Below are 22,091 nucleotides of genomic sequence, written 5' to 3'. Positions count from 1 at the left end.
AGTCACAAATCCTCCAACGGGGAAATCTCTTAATCCATAAAGTTACTTCCAAATGGAATAATAAAAATCTTACAGAGCATATTTCTTTGGCAAAATAGCCTGTGTAAATACCAGAGGCAACTATGCTAATTTCATAAAATCGGTCTCATTAATAAAAACAAAAACAGATGTTTTCCCTCCCTTTAGGTGAGCATCTGTAAGTACTTGAGACCCTTCCAACCCCAAGGTTTAAAATAGTATATAAACTGATGGTAAAATTAATAAAATATATTAAAAAGGAAAATAAGTTCCGGGACCTATTTGTGGCCAATGTACAAGAGGAAGAATAGTCGGGGGAAGGTAGCGGGAGGGGGGGGGGGGCTACAGGTTCGTTACGGGGGTTCGATGGCTAGCTAAGGCCCAAAACCAAGCTAAATAAACATGTTGAGGGGGGGGGGGGGGGGGGGGGGGCGCAGTTACTACTACGAAGATGCTTACCTGTAAATATGTATGTTAATTTTTGCGTGTTTGGTTTTTTTTTTTTGTTTTGTCTCTCTCTCCTAACAATTTGTAATTTGTTCAATATAAAATATGAAAACTGAATAAAAACATTTATAAAAAAAATAAGGAAAATAAACTAGTAAATAATATACAGACTGTCTTCAACTTTATGATGTTCACGCTACGACGAAAGGCACTTACAAAATGTATAAATTGACACCGTTTTGAATTTACATCAGTTTCGATTCTACAACAGCATGCTAGTTCAAACATTCATTCATATGTATCGACATTCTGCGCTGCCCATTTCCCTGACTCGAGGTGCTCAGTTGGTGAATTCATACGTTTCCAAACCTTTCCTCAAAATTTATATTTTATAATATTGATTTATTGCTATATTACTTTATAATTGATGGGAGTACAAAATTCTGGGTTATTCTGGAGAAAATAATCAGACCTTGCCCAATTTATAACAGCACAGTGATTAGGAATGCTGCCTCACAACGCCAGGGACCCAGGTTCAATTCCGGCCTCGGGTGACTGTGCAGTGTTTGGACATTCTCCCCATGTTTGCATAGGTTTTCTCCGGATGCTCCGATTTCCTCTCGCAGTCCAAAGATGTGCAGGTTAGGTGGATTGGCCATGCTAAATTGCGGGGTTATGGGGATGGGGTGGAGAGGTCTTTCAGAGTGTTGGTGCAGGCACGATGGGCCGAATGGCCTCTTTCTGCACTGTCGGGATTCTATGATTCTGGGGAGTCTATGATAACATTGATCGAATGGGAAATTTGGTTCTGACTTACAACGTTTCGATTTAAGATGTATTTTTCAGAAACTGCGAAGATCATATGTCCGATGGCGGCCTGTAATTAGGTAATTATTTAAAACACATTAAGGATGCAGGACAGGTGATGTGTCAAGGCTGCAGCATGTGGAAGCTTCTGGATGAAGGTGTGATCCAGGAGAAACACGTCTGCAATAAATGTTTACAGCTCCAGGAGCTTTGGCTCAGAGTTATCGAGCTGGAGACTAAGCTGCAGACACTGTGAGACATCATGTAGGGGGGAGTTACCTGTAACTTTATACCAGTAGGCACAACACTTAGAGTAGAGTCCTCTGATTTGGTCAGTGATCAGGGACAACTGGGTGTGACTGCGAGTGAGGCAGGTAAGTAGACCCAGAGGGCAGGAGTTTCTGACTTTGCAATTGTCCAGTAGGTTTGAGGTGATCTCAGCTTGTTTGCATGAGAGAGGGGATACCGGGTCGATAAGCAAACAGACCATGGCACTGGGGTACAGGAAGCCATTCACGTGAGGGGGGCAAAAAGGAATATAGTGGTAGTTGGGGACAGTACAGTGAGGGGGGGAGGGGTGGATTCATACTTCTCTGCAGCAAAGAGCAAGAGTCTAGACCAGGGGTGGGCAAACTTTTCCATGCAAGGGCCACATTCAGAAATTCACAATTCACAAAGGGCCGCATAGTATATTAAGTAAAATAATTACTTCACCCGGTTATGATTCTGGGCGCCTCATTTAGAACATAGAACAGTACAGCACAGAACAGGCCCTTCGGCCCTCGACATTGTGCCGAGCAATGATCACCCTACTCAAGTCAATGTATCCACCCTATACCAGTAAGTAACCCAACAGCCCCCCCCCCCATTAACCTTAAAAAATTTAAAAAAAAAAAAACAAAAAAAAAAAATTTTTTTAATTTTTTTTTTTTTTTTAATGACTTGGTGGGCCGCAGAAATACCTTTGGCGGGCCGCATGCGGCCCGCGGGCCGTAGTTTGCCCACCCCTGGTCTAGACGGCCGAGTTGCCTGCTCGGTTCCAGGGTTCAGGACATCTGCTCAGGGCAAGAGAGGAAATTGTAGTGGGAAGGGGAAGGATCCAGTTGTCATGGTCCATGTAGGCGCCAGCAACATAGGTAGAACTGGGAAAGAGATTCTGATAGAGAGTATGAGAAACTAGAAAGGTAATAATCTGTGAATTAATACCTCAACCACATGCAAATTGGCATAGGGTACATAAAATCAGAGAGATAAATATGTGGCTCAATTGCTGGTATGGGAGAAGTAGGTTCTGGTTTGTCGGGCACTTGCACCAGCATTGGGGAAGTGGGGTGTGTACTGTTAGAACAATCTATACCTGAACTGTGCTGGGACCAATGTTGCAGCATACTGCGTAACTAGGGAAGTAGAGGGGGTTTAAAACTAAATAGTGGGGGTCAAGGGATCAAGTCTAGAAACATATAGTAAATCAAGGTGGAAGAAAGATGGTAAGAGGGGTAAAAAGCATCTATGGCTAAACCAATTCGTCAAGGACAATACAAAGCCAAAAACTACGTTAGATCATATTGCAAAGGCCAGTAGCAGGCTGCAAGATTGGGAAACTGCTGAACATAAATAAAGGGACACTAAAAAAGGAATAAAAGAGCGAAGGTAAATTACGAAAAGGAAACTAGTGCAAAATATCAAAAAGGATAGCAAAAGTTTCTATAAATACATTAAAGGGGAAGAGAGTCTTCAGACTGGGACTGTACTCGTTGGAATTTAGAAGGATGAGGGGGGATCTTATAGAAACATTTAAAATTATGAAGGGAATAGATAGGATAAATGCGGGCAGGTTGTTTCCACTGGCGGGTGACAGCAGAACTAGGGGACATAGCCTCAAAATAAGGGAAAGTAGATTTAGGACTGAGTTTAGAAGGAACTTCTTCACCCAAAGGGTTGTGAATCTATGGAATTCCTTGCCCAGTGAAGCAGTTGAGGCTCCTTCATTACATGTTTTTAAGGTAAAGATAGATAGTTTTTTGAAGAATAAAGGGATTAAGGGTTATGGTGTTCGGGCCGGAAAGTGGAGCTGAGTCCACAAAAGATCAGCCATGATCTAATTGAATGGCGGAGCAGGCTCGAGGGGCCAGATGGCCTACTCCTGCTCCTAGTTCTTATGTTCTTATGTTCATGTGGGGGGAGAGGTTTGAACAATAGGGAGACAGACTATTTGGCGCCAGAGGCGGGGGTTATTGGGGTCAGCATGGGTCAGCTGACTCTTGGAAGCGCAGTGGGGGGTGAGCAAGTGTTAAACCGGTGCTTGGTCTGGGGAATGAAGTTTCAGGTGCTGTTGGGGGAGGGGGGGGGGGAGACTGCTTTGCTGACAGGGGAGGCTCTATTGTCAGGGAATAAATGGGAGATCGGGAACGGATGCTGCCCATGGGGGTACTCGGGGAAGCGGGGGCGCGGGCCCAGGGCTGCCTAAAAAAGGTGATGGCTAGTCGGCAGGGGGGCGGGGGTGGAAGCCCCCAGTCCAGGCTGATTACGTGGAACGTGAGAGGACTGAATGGGACGGTCAAGACGGCTTGCGTGTTCACGCATCTAAGGGAACTGAAGGCAGACGTGGCTATGCTGCAGGAGACACATCTTAAGGTCATTGATCAGACGAGATTGAGGAAGGGTTGGGTTAGCCAGGTGTTCCACACAGGGCTGGACTCAAAGACCAGGGGATAGAAATTTTGATTAGTAAGCGAGTGGCATTGGAGCCTGGGAGAATCGTGTCAAATAAGGGGGGGAGGTACATAATGGTGAGTGGAAGGTTGGAGATGTATGAGTGGTGCTCGTGAACATATATGCTCCGAATTGGGATGACATGGAGTTTATGAGGCGGGTGTGAGGTAAGATCCCGGACTGAGAGTCGCATAGCCTAATCATGGGGCATGGGGGGGAGGGGGGGGGGACTTTAACACGGTCATTGATCCGGAATTGGATCGGTCATTATCTAGGTCAGGGAGGAGACTGGCTGTGGCAAAGGAACTGAAGGGCTTTATGGCACAGATGGGGGCTATAGACCCATGGAGGTTTATACGGTCGAAGGCGAAGGAGTTTTCTTTTTTTTCTCACGTCCATAAGGTTTACTCTTGTATTGACTTTTTTGTTCTGAGCAGGGTGCTAATACCGAGGGTGGTGGGGACGGAATACTCGGCAATTGTAGTCTCGGATCATGCCCCGCGTTGGGTGGATTTGCGGGTTGGCGAGGAGAGAGGACAATGTCCGTTATGGAGATTGGATCTGGGGTTGCTAGCGGATTAAGTGGTTTACGGGCAGGTGAATAAGTTCATTCAGAACTATCTGGAAACGAATGACATGGGAGAGGTATCTGTGGCGACGGTGTGGGAAGCTCTGAAGGCGGTTGTTGGAGGCAAGCTAATTTCGATTCGGTCCCACAGGGAAAAGGGTGAATGGGCGGAGAGGGAGAGATTAGTGGAGGAGGTACTCCAGGTGGACAGGAGATACGGGGAAGCCCCAGACGCGGGGCTCCTGAGGGAGCGATGGAAGCTGCAGGCGGAATTGGAGTTGTTGACCACAAGGAAAGCAATGGAACAGTTGCGTAAGGTAAAAGGGGTGGTTTATGAGTATGGGGAAAAGGCGAGTAGGCTGTTGGCGCAACAGCTTAGGAACAGAGAGGCGGCCAGGGAGATTGGTAAAGTGAAGAATAGGGACGGGAACATGGTCTTGTACCCAGGGGGGTGAACGAATTGTTTAAAGAATGTTACAGTAAATTATATGAGTCGGAACCCTCGGCTGGTGTGGAGGAGATGAGGCAATTTTCGGATCGGTTGGAGTTTCCGAGGGTGGAGGAGGACCTGGTGGAGGGACTGGGAGCCCCAATTGAGATGGAGGAAGTTATCAAGGGGCTGGAAAGCATGCAGTCGGGCAAAGCTACGGGGCCGGACGGCTACCCGGTGTGATTTTATAAGAAGTTCTCAGGGATATTGAGCCCACTGCTGGTGAGAACCTTTACTGAGGCTAGAGAGAAGGGAATCCTCCCCCTGATAATGTCTCAGGCCTCGATTTCACTTATTAATAAACGGGAGAAGGACCCTGAGCAGTGTGGGTCATATAGGCCGATCTCGCTTTTGAATGTAAATGCCAAGTTGTTGGCTAAGTTACTGGCCACAAGGATAGAATACTGCATTCCGGGGGTGATAGGGGAAGACCAGATGGGATTCGTTAAGGGCAGGCAGCACAAGGCCAATGTGCGGAGGCTTCTAAATGTTATTATGATGCCCTCAGAAAGAGGAGAGGCGGAGGTAGCGATGGACGCAGAGAAGGCGTTTGATCGGGTGGAGTGGGAGTACCTGTGAGAGGCGCTGGGAAGATTTGGGTTTGGAGAGGGCTTTATTGGCTGGGTGCGGTTGATCTACCAGGCGCCTGTAGCGAGCGTACGTACGAACAGGCTGGGGTCGGGGTAATTCAAATTACATCGAGGGACGAGGCAATGGTGCCCCCTCTCCCCGTTACTGTTTGCTCTAGCTATAGAGCCACTGGCCATGGCACTAAGAGCTTCGAGGAACTGGCAAGGCTGGTTCGGGGGGGGGGGGGGGGGGGGGGGGGTGTTGCATCGGGTCTCGGTCTATGCGGACGATTTGCTCTTCTACATTTCGACCCTGTGGACGGGATGGGAGAGGCCATGCGGATCTTGGGGGAAATTTTGAGTTTTTCAGGGTATAAGTTGAAAATGGGGAAGAACGAAATGTTTGTGATTCAGGCTGGAGGGCAGGAGGAGCGACTGGGGGAGCTGTCGCTTAGAATGGTAGGTAATTTCGGTACATGCAGGTTAGGGCTTTTGCCAGGCGGCAGGTCGAGGGGTTCCCCTTGCTGCCCCCACATGGGGTATGGGACAGGGTGCTCTCGGGGGTGTGGGTTGGAGGGGGGAGGATTTCGGACACATACCGGGTAATGCAGGAGGTAGACGAGGCGTCGGTGGAGGAACTGAAGGGTAAATGGGAAGAGGAGCTGGATGAGGAGATTGAGGAGGGGACGTGGGCGGATGCCCTGGAGAGAGTGAATTCTTCCTCTTCCTGTGCGAGGCTTAGCCTCATACAGTTCAAGGTGCTGCATAGGGCCCACATGACTGGGGCGAGGATGAGTAGGTTTTTCGGGGGCAAAGACAGGTGTGCTAGGTGCTCGGGGAGCCCAGCGAACCACGCCCATATGTTTTGGAAGGGAGTAGCAAGGACGGCGTTGAGGGTGGTGGGATCCAGGGTCAAGCCAGGCTGGGGGCTCGCAATTTTTGGGGTTGCAGTGGAACCAGGAGTGCAGGAGGCGAAAGAGGCCGGTGTTCTGGCCTCTGCGTCCCTAGTAGCCCAGCGGAGGATTCTTCTTCAGTGGAAGGATGTGAGGCCCCCAAGCGTGGAGGACTGGATCAATGATATGGCGGGGTTTATCAAATTGGAGAAGGTGAAATTTGCCCTGAGGGGATCAGTACAGGGGTTCTTTAGGCAGTGGCAGCCTTTCCTGGACTTCCTGGCGGAACGGTAGGAAAATAGGCCGGCAGCAGCAGCAACCCGGGGGGGGGGGGAGGTTTGGTTCAGTGGGAGGGAGAACTGTGTACATGGGTTTGTGGGATGTGGCGGGTGTTATCTCTTTCCCTTTTGTTGTTTGCTTTTCTTTTTTTCTTCTGTGTTTGCAGTTGCTTTTGTAGTTGGGTGGGTGCTGTTCTTGGGTTTTTAACATGGTTGTTTTGTTAATATTGTTTTGTTGTTTATATTTTGTGAAAATCTTAATAAAAATTATTTTTTTTAAAAATAGAATGGTAGGTAAGAGCTTTCGCTATCTGGGAATCCAGGTTGCTCGGAAATGGGAGGTACTGCATAAACTTAATCTCTTCCGGTTGGTGGAGCAAATGGAAGAAGACTTTAAGAGATGGGGTTGGGAGCATGGGGAGGGTTCAGACCGTGAAAATAACGGTCCTCCCCAGATTTCTGTTTGTCTTTCACTGCCTCCCCATCTTCATCCCCAAGGCCTTTTTCAAGTGGATGAACAGGATCATCTCGGGCTTTGTGTGGGCGAATAAAACCCCGTGGGTGAAGAGAATGTGGTTGGAGCACAGTCGGGGGGGTTGGCGTGCCGAACTTCTGCAACTACTACTGGGCGGCTAACATCGCCATGATTCGGAAGGTGGTAATGGGGGGAGGGGGAGGCGTGGGAGCGGCGTCTTGTAAAGGCACCAGTCTGGGGACATTGGTAACGGCACCTCTGCCGTTCTCACCGGTCCGGTACTCCACAAGTCCGGTGGTAGTGGCAGCTCTGAGGGCAATGGAGGAGGCATAAGAATGTGGAAGGTGCGTTGGTCTGGACCCCGATTTGCAACAACCACAGGTTTGCACCGGGCAGGTTGGACGGCGGGTTCCAGAGCTGGCAGAGGACAGGTATTCGAAGGATGGGGGATCTATTTATAGACGGGAGCTTTCCCAACTTGAAGGTGCTGGAGGATAAATTTAAACTGCCGCCAAAGAATGGTTTTAGATATTTGCAAGTGCGAGACTTCCTGAGGAAACAGGTGCCGGCCTTTCCGCCGCTGCCGCCACAGGGGATACAAGATAGAGTAGTTCCCGGTACCTGGGTGGGGGAGTGGAAAGTGTCGGATATCTACCAGGAGCCGTTGGAGGCAGAGGAAACCCTGGTGGAGGTGCTTAAGGGCAAGTGGGAGGACAAGCTAGGTGGAGAGTTAGAGGCAGGTCTATGGGCGGACACCCTAAGCAGGGTCAATTCCTCATCATGTGCCAGGCTTGGCCTAATACAATTTAAGGTGGTCCACCGGGCACACATGACGGCGGCGAGGATGAGCAAGTTTTTCGGGGTAGAAGATAGATGCGTGAGGTGTGTGGGAACCCAGCAAACCATGTCCACATGTTCTGGGCATGCCTGAAGCTCAGAGGGTTTTGGCAGGGGTTTGCGAAGGCAATGTCCACAGTGCTAGGAACCCGGGTGGCACCGAGTCCAGAGGTAGCAATCTTTGGAGTGTCAGAAGATCCAGGAGTTCAAGGAGTGAAAGAGGCCGATGTTCTGGCCTTTGCCTCCCTGGGAGCCCAGAGACAGATCTTATTAATGTGAAGGGACTCGAAGCCCCCCCGAGTGTAGAGATCTGGGTTAGTGATATGGCTGGGTTTCTCAGTCTTGAGAAAATAAAGTTTGCCTTAAGAGGGTCAATGTTGGGGTTCTCTCGGAGATGGCAGCCGTTCGTCGATTTTCTCGGGGAAAATTAAAATGCCAGCAAAGCAGCATTCCGGGGCGGGGGGGGGGGGGGGGGGGTGGGGGGTGGTGGTGGAGGATAGGTATTAGATGGTTGTGGTGCGTGAAGATTGGGTCGGGAAATGTTTATTTTACCATGTCAATGTCATTGTTATAAAAATTTGCAAATACTTTAACAAAAATATGTTTAAAAAAAGGGGGAGAGTCACTGAAGTGCATGTTGGTCCCTTGGAAGATGAGACCAGAGTTAATAGCGGAGAACACAGGAATGGCAAAGATGCTAAATCAATACTTTGCCTCACTTTTCAGTGGTGGACAAGAGTACAATTCTGATAGGAACGGGCAATTCAAAAGGCAGCACAGTGGTTGCCACTGCTGCCTCACGGCGCTGATGTCCCAGGTTCGATCCCGGCCCTGGGTCACTGTCTGTGTGGAGTCTGCGCATTCTCGTGTTTGCGTGGGTTTCACCCCACAACCCAAAAATGTGCAGGGTAGGTGGATTGGCTATGCTAAATAGCCTCTTAATTGGAATAGATGAATTGGGTATTCTAAATTTATAAAACAAAGGAACGGGCAATTCAGAGGTAATAGAAAGGGAGAAAAGTAGAATAATCAACATCAATAGGGAATTCAACAAACTACTGGATTGAAGGCAGGCAAGTCCTCAAGGCCTTGATGGCCTACATCCTAGGGCGTTGAAGGAAGTGGCAGCGGAGATAGTGGATCCATTAGTTATATATTCCAAAATTCCCTGGACACGGGAAAGATTCCAGTGGATTGGAAAATTGCCAACGTGATGCCCTTATTCAAAAAGAAGTTTTACAACACCAGGTTAAAGTCCAACACTTTTGTTTCAAACACTAGCTTTCGGAGCACTGCTCCTTCCTCAGGTGAATGTGAAGGAGCTGCGCTCCGAAAGCTAGTGTTTGAAACAAACCTGTTGGACTTTAACCTGGTGTTGAAAAGCTTCTTACTGTGCTCACCCCAGTCCAACGCCGGCATCTCCACATCATGGCTGATTCAAAAAGGGAGGGAGTCAGAATGTGGGAAATTGCAGACCAGTTAGTTTAATATCTGTTGTTGGGAAATGTTTAGAATTAATTATCAAGGAAGTAATATCAGGACATTTGGAAAGTTAAAACGCAATCCATCAGAGTCAGCAAGGGTTTATGAAGGGCAAATCATGTTTGACTAATTTGCTAGAGATCTTCAAAGGTGTAACAAGCAAAGTGGATAATGGGGAGCCTGTAGATGTAGGATTTCTGGAAGGCGTTTGATAAGGTGCCACACAGAAGGTTAATTCACAAGGTGAGATCACATTGGATTAGGGGTAATTTATTAGCTTGGATAGAAGACTGGCTGAGTCGGGATAAAACGGTCTTTTTCTGGATGACAAGATTGTGGTGCCAAAGGGTTTGGTTCCTGGGCCAGCTATTCACAATCTGTATAAACAACTTGCAAACAGGGAGTGAAGGTTCTATAGCCAAATTTGAAAACAACACAAAAATAAGTGGGACAGTGAGTGGGAAGAGGAAATAAGAACCCTACAGATAGGTTAGGTTAGGAGAGTGCACCAAAATGTGGCAGCTGGAGTTTAACATGGATAAATGAGATCATGCATTTTGGTCAAAAAAATGGGAAGGCAACTTATTATCTGAATGGGGAGAGTCTTCGGGGTGCTCCGTTGCAGAGGGATTTGGGGGTCCTTGTTCATAAGTTACGGAAAACTAACATACAAGTACAGCAGATAATAAGGAAAGCTAATGGAATGTTGGCATTTATAGCTAAAGGAATAGAGTATAAAGGTAACAAAGTGCTGTTGCAACTTTAGAAGGCATTGGTCAGACCACACTTGGAATATGATGCACAGTTTTGGTCCCCTTATTTGAGGAAAGATGTAGTGGCATTGGAGGCAGTTCAGAGAAGGTTTTCACTAGGTTGATTCCAGAGATGAGGGGTTTGTCATATGAAGAGAGATTGGATAGCTTAGGCCTGTAGTCTCTAGCGTTTAGAAGAATGAGGGGAGATCAAATTGAGGTATACAAGATGATAAAAGGTATGGATAAAGTAGACGTAGAGCGAATGCTTCCTCTTGTGGGGTATTCTAGAACGAGAGGTCATAGATTTCTGATAAGAGGTAGCAAATTTAAAATGGATTTGAGGAGCAACTACTTCTCCCACAGGGTTGTGAATGTGTGGAATTCACTACCCCAGAGCGCATTGGATGCTGGGATAGTGATTAAATTTAAGGAGGAGTTAGACAGATTTATAATTGGTAATGAGTTGAAAGGATATGGAGAACGGGCAAGACAGTGGAATTAAGGCCAAGATGTGATCAGCCATGATCAAATGGCGGAGCAGACTCGATGGGCCACATGACCTAATTCTGTTCCTCTATCTCATGAATGTGTGAATTAAGGTGCAAATACAAGAAACAAAGATTTTAATGTGGAAAATGATAAACAGACCATGACAGGAAGTGACAGAAAGTACAGTGAGCACAAATTTAAGAGTAAATCAGCGGATGCGTTGAGGTTACAAAAGTAATAAAAGGACATAACTCAAGACTCTGTATCAGAATATACATAGCATTGCAAAACAAAGCAGATGGGGCAAAAATGATCTGCTAGCCATGACAGACACAGCTGCAGGATGACAGATTGGAACCTGAATATTGAAGGACATGTAACATTTACGAAGGACAGGATACTGGGAAAAGATGAAGGGGTGGCTCTGTTAATTAACAATGGTTTTAAAGGGGTAGAGAGTGGTCGGTCTCGGCAGCAACCGGTGGGGGGGGGGGGGGGGGTTTTGGATGGTTGGGGGGTTTGTTTTTGCGGTGGTGGGGTTGTGGTGTTATTTTCTTCTTTCTTGTATTGCTATTTGTTATTTGTTATTATTTATTTGGGGGGAGGGAAGAGAGTTATTTTCTTGTTTTGGTGTGGAAACACGCCTTGTTTGTTTTAAATTGCGGGGAGAAAATTTGTTATTGTTATTAAAAAACTTGAATAAAAATTATTTTAAAAATAAATAAAAAATTAATTATGGTTTTAGCACATAGAGAGGGATGATCTGTGTGGTCAGGATGTAGAAGTGGTTTGGGTAAAGATGAGAAATGATCAAGGCATGAAGTCATTTGTAGGAGTGGTGTACAGGTCCCATAACATTAACCATATAATAGGACAGGGTATTAGGGAAGAAATAATGTGACGCAGTCAGAAAGGTACAGCGATAATCATGAGGGATTTAAATCTGTATATAGACTGGGAAAATCAGATGGGCAAAGATAGCCTAGATGAGGAATTCATTATGTTTTTGGGATTTTTTTTTTTAGGACAGCACATTCTGGTACCAACAAGAGAGCAAGCTATACTGGACCTGGTAATGTGCAATGAGATAGGATTAATTAATCACCTCAAAAGGAAGATGCTCCTAGTGATCATAATACGATTGAATTTTCCATTCAGTTTGACAAAGAGAAGTGTAACCCAAAATCAGCATTTTAAACTTATATAAGGACAATTATGAGAGCTTGAAAGCACAGCTAGTTATGCAGTGCAGATTGGAAAATGGCCATTGTAATTTATTTATTCAAAAAAAAGTGTGTAAGACAGAATGCAGGAATCTACAGGCCAGTTAGCTTAAATTCTGTCATTGGGGGTAAACAGGCAGAGCCAACATGGGTTTTGGTGTAAAAGGGAAATAAAGTTTAACCAATTTATTGAGTTATTTGAAGAAGTAACATATGCTGTAGATAAAGGGGAAACGGTGGATGTACTGTATTTACATTTCTGGAAGGCATTTGATAAGGTATCACGTCAACAGTTGTGAAAAATAAAAGCACATGATGTAGGGGTTTATATACTGGCATGGATAGAAGATTGAAAAGCAAGCCTAAACGAACCTTTTTCCGGTTGGCAACAAGTAACAAGCGGTGTGCAACAGGGATTAGTGCTGGGGCCTCAACTTTTTACAATTTATATAAATGACTTACATGAAATGACTTGGGCAGCACGGTAGCATTGTGGATAGCACAATTGCTTCACAACTCCAGGGTCCCAGGTTCGATTCCAGCTTGGGTCACTGTCTGTGAGGTGTCTGTACATCGTCCCCGTGTGTGCGTGGGTTTCCTCCGGGTGCTCCGGTTTCCTCCCACAGTCCAAAGATGTGCAGTTTAGGTGGATTGGCCATGATAGATTGCCCTTAGTATCCAAAATTGCCCTTAGTGTTGGGTGGGGTTACTGGGTTATGGGGATAGGGTGGAGGTGTTGACCTTGGGTAGGGTGCTCTTTCCAAGAGCCGGTGCAGACTCAATGGGCCGAATGGCCTCCTTCTGCACTGTCAATTCTATGAAGGGACTGAAGACAGCATGGTAGCAGTTGCTTCACAGCTCCAGAGTCCCAGGTTAGATTCCCGGCTTGGGCCACTGTGTCTGTGGAGTCTGCACATTCTCCCCGTGCCTACATGGGCTTCCTCCGGGTGCTCCGGTTTCCTCCCACAGTCCAAAGATGAGCAGGTTAGGTGGACTGGCCATGCTAAATTGCCCTCAGTGTCCAAAAGAGGTTAGCTGAGATTACGGAGATAGGGTGGAGGTATGGGCTTGGGTGGGGTGCTCTTTCCGGGGGCCAGTGCAGACTGACCGGGTGGCTTCCTTCTGCACTGTAAATTCTATGATTCTATGGTTGCTAACTTTGATGATAAAAACAAAGGTGGGTTTATAAAATGTGAAAAGGGCACAAAGAGGCTATGAAGGGTTACAGACAGATTAAGTGAGTGGGCAGAGATCTGGCAAATGGAGTATAATGTGGGAAGTGGGAAATTGTCAAATTTGGCAGGAAAAATAAAAAAGCATATTATCTAAAAATGCAGAGCTCTGAGGTGCAGAGGGATCAGGGTCCTAGTGCATGAATCGCAAAAGGCCAGTATGCAGGTACAGCAAGTAATTACGAAAGCTTATAGATGATAATTTTTTGCGAGGGGCATTGAATACCAAATTTGCAAGGTTTATGCTTGTGCTATATAGGGCATTGGTGAGACCACACCTGGAGTTGCGTGCAGTGTGGGTTTCCTTATTTAAGGAAGAATGTAAACACATTGGAAGCTATTCATAGGTTTACTAAGCTAATACCTGGATTGTGCAGTTGTCTTACGAGGAAAGGTTAGACAGGCTAGGCTGTATCGGCTGGAGTTTAGCAGAGTAAGAAGCAACTTGATTGAAATATATGAAATTCTGAGGGGGCTCGACAGGGTTGATGTGGAGACGATGCTTTCTTTTGTAGGAGTGTCTAGAGCTAGGCATCACTGTTTGAAAATAAGAGTCACCCATTTAGAACAAAGATAAGAATTATTTTCTCGTGTGTCGAGTATCTTTGGAATTATTCCTCAGATGGCGATGGAGGCAGTCATTGAATGTTTTTAAGGCAGAGGTAGATAGATTCTTGATAAGTAAGGAGTGAAAGGTTATTGGAGATAGGTGGGATTATGGAGTTGAGGTTACAGTCAGATCAGCCATGATGTTGTTCAATGATGGGGGAGGCTTGAGGGGCCAGACAGGCGTGAAAGGACGAGTGGCCTATTCTTGCTCCTAATTCACATCTTCATGTGCTCTTGCTATAAAGTTACCCTATTTTAGGCAAATAAAGTATGCTTTGTGGAGGTTTATAGTGATCTGTGCTCAATTATAGTATAATTGCAACAGGAGAGTAGATAAATCAAAGTTTTCAACACAAGGTATCTGAATCAACTGGTGGCAGGTCACAAAAGGTACTAAATGTGAACTTTATTTCAAAAATCCTTTCTAAATTCAGAACTTTGCTTTCACTCTAGAAAATAATTATTTCTGAATTATCTCAATTTGGTGACCAAGGCTCCTTTGACAGTGCCTTCCAAATCAGTGACCTCAACTAACTAGAAGGACAAGGTTAGTGGAAGCAGGGGAAAAGCACCACCCACAAATTCCCTTCCAAATTGCTCATCATCCTGACAAGGAACTATTGCTGGATCAAAATCCTGGAACTCCCTTTTTAACAGCACTGTGGGTGTGGCTTTGCCACAGAGTGCAGCAGTTCAAGGCAGCAGCTCATCACCACTTCTTCTCAAGGGCAATTAGGGATGGGCAATAAATGCTGACCATACCAACAACGTCCACACCCAAGAACATTTAAAAAAAATTATGCTCAGAAAAATCACATGCAGATAGAAAGGTTACTGCATAACCACATTATATTGATGTTAATCTGGCCAGAATTGGAGTTCCTTTTCTTGCACATCTGAGCTGCACTTGGGTTGTTTCAACTCATACATTGTCTGTGAAATAGTTCAAAAACATGGATTATTTGGCCTCTCCTGTTCATTTCAGCCCTCTGACAGCAACTCCAAACGTGTCCCACTAATTCATACCCTCATCTTGTAACAGTTTTTTTCCGTTTCAAATAATTAGCCTCCTTTTTGTTTTTGAGAAAATTCGATCTCCTTCAAATCAAATGGCAAATAGCCTGGGCATTCTGCTCTCTTCAGCAACTGCAGATTTTTCAGCTTTATTTCAGAGACTCCCAAAATTGGATTTTGAATTTATACCTTCAGTCACATTGGATCCAAGAATGGGAAAGGAATTTTTTGGCACCAGGCACTGTGTAAGCAGAAAAAAAGAAAAGCCAAGAAAAATGCATTAAATAGCAAAGACCCCGGGGTGGGGGGAAAGCATTATATAAAAGAATCAGACAAATCAGAAAAGTGAAATATAGCGCTGTAAGCCTTTTAAATGAACTTTATTAAAGATACTTCCAACCACAAAGCTCCAGAAATGTCACATAATAATGATTAAGCTTTGCAGTAGCACATTATTTTGTTTTACAAGTTTAAAAGAAAATCACTAGGCGGATTACAATTATTTCCAATATTTTTTAATTCTCAAAAATAGTTCATATATCTTGATTTTAATATTGAAATAAGACTATTAAACAGTCTTGGAGATGATATTACAGCTGTGCAAATTGCAAGAAACACTGGTTAACCCAGCAGTGGCACAAAAAGTACAAATATCTCTAAGTGCAAAGCAACAAATATTGCACAAAGTAAGTATAGTGTTCTTTGTTAATGAAAAGGTGGCAGCCAGTAAAAGTTAAGAATTGCCATAACAATATAATTATGTTCACCATAGAGACTGCAGTAGTTCAAGAAGACACCCCACCAACACATTCCCAGTGATATGCAATAAATGTTGGGTCTTGCTAGTCACAGCCATATCCCGAGAATGAATGAAACTGAAGTTGGATTTAAATTAAGGTCCAACTTAATTTGTGTAAAGAACAGAAATAAAATATGGTTCTGATGTTAAATGCAGATCAAATCAAATCAGATTGGAATGTTGGATTGAGACCTGTATTGTCAAAATAATTCCTTGAATTCACTTTAATTTTGAATGTAAACTCAACATTTAATGACTTACTGCACATCTTTAGACAAATAGACTGATTACATACGAAAGGTAGCCATCTGGCCTGCTGCATCTATGCTGGTTCTCTCTCCGCTAGACCCACTCCCCTGCCCCTTTCCCTGTAGCCTGACAAATGTTCTCTCCTCAGGTGCTTATCAGTTTATTTAGTTCCTTTGAAAAAATGGATAAAAGTATAATCAACTAAATGGTGTAGTGTTAATAATTATACTGCATTGAAAAGATAAATTTAGGATTTGGATTTTCTTTTTCATTTATGCTATACACAGTTATTTTAAATACCATTAAAGAGGGGGACGACTTCTGGTTGGCGAGCGGAGCAGTCGCAAAGAAAGGGGCTCCCGCAGGTCAACGAGGTCGGGGCCATTTTTCGGGGGGTCACCGCAGCGGGAGGAGGGGGGGGGGGGGGGGGGGGGGGGGGGGGAAGGGGAAGATTCAAAACCCCCCAGCGAAATTGGTGGCAGGGGAACCTCGGCGGCGGAGCAATCTGGCGGCGGCAGGTCCACCTCCCACCCCCCCCACGGCACCAGAGTGCAGGCCAGGATCGGAGCGGCAGCGGCCCGAAGCGGGGCCGAGCCTGCGGAGAGGACGGAACGGAGGAGCGACCAGCGACCCAACCACCCCCACCGGGAAAGCGCGGGGTGCGACGAGCGGCGGCCCGGGGAGAGCAGAGGGGAGAGCAGCGGGGACCTACCCAACCCCCCCCCCCCCAATCCAGCCAGCCGTGACCACCATGAGGCAGGAACAAAGAGTCCTCTCTCTCTCTCCCTCTCTACCCTGGGTGAGTGAGGGAAAAGGAAGGAAAAAGAACTTTTGCAAAGACAAAACTCTGAAATGAAAACTTTTAAAGGGGGGGGGGGGGGGAAGGAAAGAGAGAGTCAGTTAAACCTGAGGAAAGAAAGGCGAACCGTGGAGGTGGGGGACGACGACGAGAGGAGAACCACAAAGGGGGGGGGGGGGGGGGGCAGGGAAATGGGAGCCGGAAGGAAGGCACGGGGTACCAAAACGTGCATGACATCTCCAGGAGTGGGGAACGAGGAAAATAAAGACGGAGGACAGGAGGAGCAGCAGAAGCGGAGGCGAGCGCGGGACGGCAGCGAGATCCGTCTGGGAGAAGCAGGCAACAACAACACGAAACACAGCCAAGTATCGCACACTGTAATTATCTCCCCGGCACTCAAATGTATATTTGCTCCGCCCCCCCCCCCCCCGCAAACAGCCGCCTACTTACGTGGTGCAAATAATTTTGCCAGGTGTACAGAGCTGCCGCTGTCGAGCTGGTGCACAATACCCTACCAGTTATTTTATTTCATATTTTATTGTTTTTTTTTTACTATGTACCATTTCCTTCTCCTTGGTATGTTGGGGTGTGCCCTTCTCTTCTAGATATATATATATATATATATATATATATATATATATATATATATATATATATGTATATATGTATATATGTATATATATATATATATATATATATAATATAATATATATATATATATATATATAATATATATATATATATATATATATATGTTTCTTATCCTGTGTACATAACGGTAATTATACCTTGTTCAAAAACCCAATAAAAAACATTTATTTTTTAAAAAATACCATTAAAGAAAGGAAAATTATATTCAGGAGCAAGACAATGCAAGTGCAGCACGAAGCTATCACCATCAGAGCTGGACTTGAGCTCAACAGTTGAATATTTTGAAATTAACTTTTCTTTCCCCATATTGCTATTAATGAAATTAGATTTTCATCGAATGATTAACTTTAAGATAGCAATGGAATTTCCAAAATGCCGAGAGAAAATTGAGAAAAGCAATTTGATTCTTGCCTTATCAAAACAATGCGGTCAAATCTAAGAAATTACCTTAGAGGAATGCAACATAATTTAGCTTGGTTAATACTGTAGATAATTTAGATTTTAAATCCAACATTCCAACCACTGACTGAGCAGCAAATTTGTAATCATAGTGCAAGTAAACTAGAAAAGGATTTTGTTTTAAAGATTTTAAAATGGTCTTGGTGAACTTATGCTCAAAATCAGATGCAACAGTTCTAGAGAATGGAATCTCTACTGTGTCAGCTTAATGTTATGAACGATTCTCAGGTGAATTGCAAACTAAATCATCTCCAATGTTGCCTCATTGTTGTGCCTTATCTGAGAAGAGTATTTCCTCGTACATATATTGTGAATGTTTTGATTCCCTGCACCAGCCATTCATGTTCTTTCCCTGAGTAATACTGTGAATTTGAGATTTTTATGCTGCTTGCTTAGGTTCATAAAAAGCTGGGTTGAAACTATTCAAACCCTCTTCATGTAGGACACTTACATATGGCCAAGGAACTGAAACATATGGCCAAGAACGGAAACTCTAAGCCCAAGTCTTTGAGGTAAAGGAAAATTGTAACAGCCCATTGCTGCAGCCAATCATTGAAAGAAAAGGTCAGTATGTTTAGCACCAGCATAAAACTGAGTAGCTGATAAATGCTCTCCAATTCATTTTGTACACTTTTTCATGTTATATTCATTGTTTTGCAAAAGAGATTTAACAGCATGGAACACTTAAATCAAGCATAAAGTCACAATCCCCAGTCCCCAAAAATGGAAGTTTATTGCTCAGCAGAACAACATATCAAAACGCACAGAATTACAAAAAGCAAATATACACTTAAATCTGCAGCACTGTGTAGGAAACATTTTACGCTAATTTATCTGTGCAGTTTTTTTGTTTTAAATGTGAAATGCACAGCTTCTAACAAATTAATTACACTAAAAATGTATTTACAGATATTAAGAGTTGAATATACAGGCATAAAAAGCCTTTGAATTCTCCCATTTAATATATGTTACCAGCAACACTAGCGTGAATACCTACAGGCTTTCTCCCGTTATTACTATATTCATTGTACAGAAGTGTACAAAATCCTCGTGATTGTATCGTACTTTTAAAAATAGATACCTTATCCTCCAATGATATGTTTTACTATAAAGTACTGCAGTTTTAATTACACTTGGGAGAGGGCACAATGAAGTCTTCCCACCAATAACCTACTGTGTACAAGGTGAATTTGCATAGCAATTACAAACTTTGCAAGCAGACTTAAAGTAAGTAAAGCAACACCCATATTAAAAAGAAACAAAATTATATAAAGTAAGCAAAGGTTTTGTGCAGGTGCCAAGAGGTACAGAAAGTTCATGTAATAGTAGTAGTCCAATGCACAGAAAAGTGATAGATATTGAAAATAAATTGTTCAGCTATGTTTCAATGGATATAGGCAATAATCAAGTTCCTTCTCTTTCTATCCACATTTGTTGCAAAATATCTGACACAGCCCTAATCTGTGTACTTTCACTGTCAGTCATTTCAAAAACCTTTACAGCTTTGAAGGCATCAGCGAAAATACAACGTTGGGGCAGGTGGAATGGAATGAGAACAGGCAGAGCTATTTTAAAATTAATAATGATACCCTCTTCATACTTGAATGCAATCGTTGGTTATACCAGTAAGATACAGAAACAAAACTATTAATGATCCGTTATTCAGAATGACTTTGTGTTAACATGCAAAATTCAGTGCACGTAAAATGGTTTATTTTCAACTCTAATGATTAAATTAAAGATGACAATTTAAAATACATATTATATGGATATAAATATCTACTTATTCCTGCCACAAGGCCAATCCCGTTTCATATAATAGATTTCTTTTTCTACAAGCATAGCTTTTTAAAACCTAGCCAACTAGAATTCACAATGAGCCATGAGACAGATGTCCACAGATTTGCATTCACATGCAACCTGCCCCAGGATTAGATTGTGTTGAATTACCTTTTTTGCTCTATTAAGTTTCAACACAATGTACCAATCTCAAAATGAACTGAGCCAGTACAGAGCACCAGATACTTACTGTACTTCAAATGGACAGAAATGTCATCAAAACCTTCCAAAAATGCTCAACATTTGAAGGTTACCAAAGCAGAAAGGGAACTGAAAATCGCATCCCATTTTCTTACCCCCTTTGCAGGCTTGCTATCTAATACTACCTTGAACATTCATTTGTTTATTGGAAGCTGATGACACAGGATTGCTGTTGGTACTATTGGTGTTGTTTATCAGGCTGCTCGTAATCATGTAGTCCACTTTGTTTTCCAGCTTTCCCAGGCGTTGCAATATGTCATCAAGTAGGATGGCAATTGTCCTTTTCAGATCAGCTAACAAAAAAAAAATTGAACATTTAATATCTTGATCCATTCCCAGGTGAACACATTTTTCTCTCTTTAATATTAAATTTTAAACAGAATGCAAAAACATACAAAAATTACTAATATAAACATCACACAAAATACTGCTATAAAATAATCCATCCTCGAAATAATGTCTTCACAAAATTTTTTGTTCATTCATGGGATGTGGGTGTCGCTAGCTAGGTCAAAATTTATGGCCTACGCCTATTTGCCCTCGAGGTGGTGGTAGTGGTGAGCTGCTGCCTTGAACTGCTGCTGTCTATATAGTGTAGGTTAAGTCACGGGAGGAATTTACAGGATTTTGAACCCGTGACAGTGAAATAATTCCAAGTCAGGATGGTACGTGGTTTGGAAGAGAACTTCTAAGTGGTGGTGCTTCCATGTGTCTGCCGCCCTTGTCTTCTAGTTGGACATGGATTTGGACGGTGCTGTCAAAGGAGCTTTGGTGAATTCCTGCAGTGTATCTTGTAGACAGTACACACTATTGCTACTGTGCATTAGTGATGGAGCGAATGAATGTTTGTGGATGATGTGGCAATCAAATGGACTGTTTTGTCCTGGATGGTGTCAAGCTTTTTGTGTAGTTGGAGCTGCACTCATCTGGAAAGCATTTCATCACACTCCTGAGCTGTGCTTTACTGATGGTAGACAGGCTTTGGAGAGCCTGGAGATGAGTATCTCATTGCAGGATTCTTGGCCTCTGACCCATTCTCCTAGCCATAAAGTATTTATGTGGCTGGTCCAGTTGAATTTCTGGTCAACGGTAGCCCGGAGGGTGTTGATAGTGGGGGATTCAGCAATGGTAATATCAATGAATATTAAGGGACGATGGTTAGATTCTCTTGTTGGAGATGGTCATTGCCTGGCACTTGTGTGGCACGAATGTTGTCAATATCTTGTCAAGCCTAGATATTGTCTATGTCTTGCTGAATTTGGACAGGGCCTGCTTCAGTATCTGGGGAATTGCGAATCGGGCTGAACATTGTGCAATCATCAATGAATATCCCCACTTCTGACCTTATGATGGAAGGAAGGTCAGTGATGAAGCAGCTAAGATGGTGGGCCTTGGACAGTGCCCTGAGGAGCTCTTGCAATGATGTCCCGGGTGTGCGATACAACCACCCCACCCAATTCCCATTGACTGCAGTTTTGCTGGGGCTCCCTGAAGTCACACTCGGTCAAAAGCTAGCTGCCTCTTGTGTAGCACTGTTGATGCCCCCTAACATCAGTACTGATGATAGAGCGTAGACTGATGGGGTGGCTGTTGGCCGGGTTGGATTTGTCCGGCTTTTTAAAAAAAAAGTAAATGGTCGTTTTCCAGCTTTGGCCTTTGCTGTCCTCAAAAGATATAAGAGCAGAATTAGGCCATTCGATCATCGAGTCTGCTCCGCCATTCAATCATAGCTGATATGTTTCTCATCCCCATTCTTCTGCCTTCTCCCCACAACACCTGATCCGCAATATTAATCAAGGACCTATCTATCTGTCTTAAAGCTACGCAGTGACTTGGCCTTCACAGCCTTCTGCGTCAAAGAGTTCCACAGATTCACCACCCTCTGGCTCAAGAAATTCCTCCTCATCTCTGTTTTAAAGGATTGTACCTTCAGTCTCTCAGGTTGTTGTTTTTCCTACAAGTGGAAACATCCTCTCCATGTCCACTCTTCTAGACCTCTCAGTATTCTGAGAGTTTCAATAAGGTGCCCCTCATCCTTTTAAACTCCATCGAGTACAGTCCCAGAGTCCTTAACTGCTCCTCATATGACAGGTCCTTCATTCTAGGAATGATTTTTGTGTACATCCTCTGGACGTTTTCCAAGGCCAGCACATCCTTCCTTCGATACGTGGCCCTCAACAGTACAGTCAGTCATGT

The 22,091-nt window shown here is 44.2% G+C and overlaps 1 protein-coding gene across 3 annotated transcripts in view; it reads right to left on the bottom strand.

The window, feature by feature from the left end:
- LOC119966132 (coiled-coil domain-containing protein 126-like) overlaps positions 1–22,091 on the bottom strand; it is a 156,999-nt gene that overhangs the window by 90,919 nt on the left and 43,989 nt on the right. For 2 of the 3 annotated variants that reach the window (XM_038797394.1, XM_038797393.1), the window contains exon 3: positions 20,021–20,188. In XM_038797394.1, the coding sequence (XP_038653322.1) occupies positions 20,021–20,188 (168 nt within the window). Of the gene's footprint in view, positions 1–18,146; positions 20,189–22,091 lie in introns of those variants that run through there. The other variant, XM_038797395.1, reaches the window with a different exon arrangement.

Source organism: Scyliorhinus canicula, chromosome 5 (assembly GCF_902713615.1).
Source record: "Scyliorhinus canicula chromosome 5, sScyCan1.1, whole genome shotgun sequence".
NCBI lineage: Eukaryota > Metazoa > Chordata > Chondrichthyes > Carcharhiniformes > Scyliorhinidae > Scyliorhinus > Scyliorhinus canicula.
This window is presented reverse-complemented; position numbering and strand designations above follow the sequence as displayed.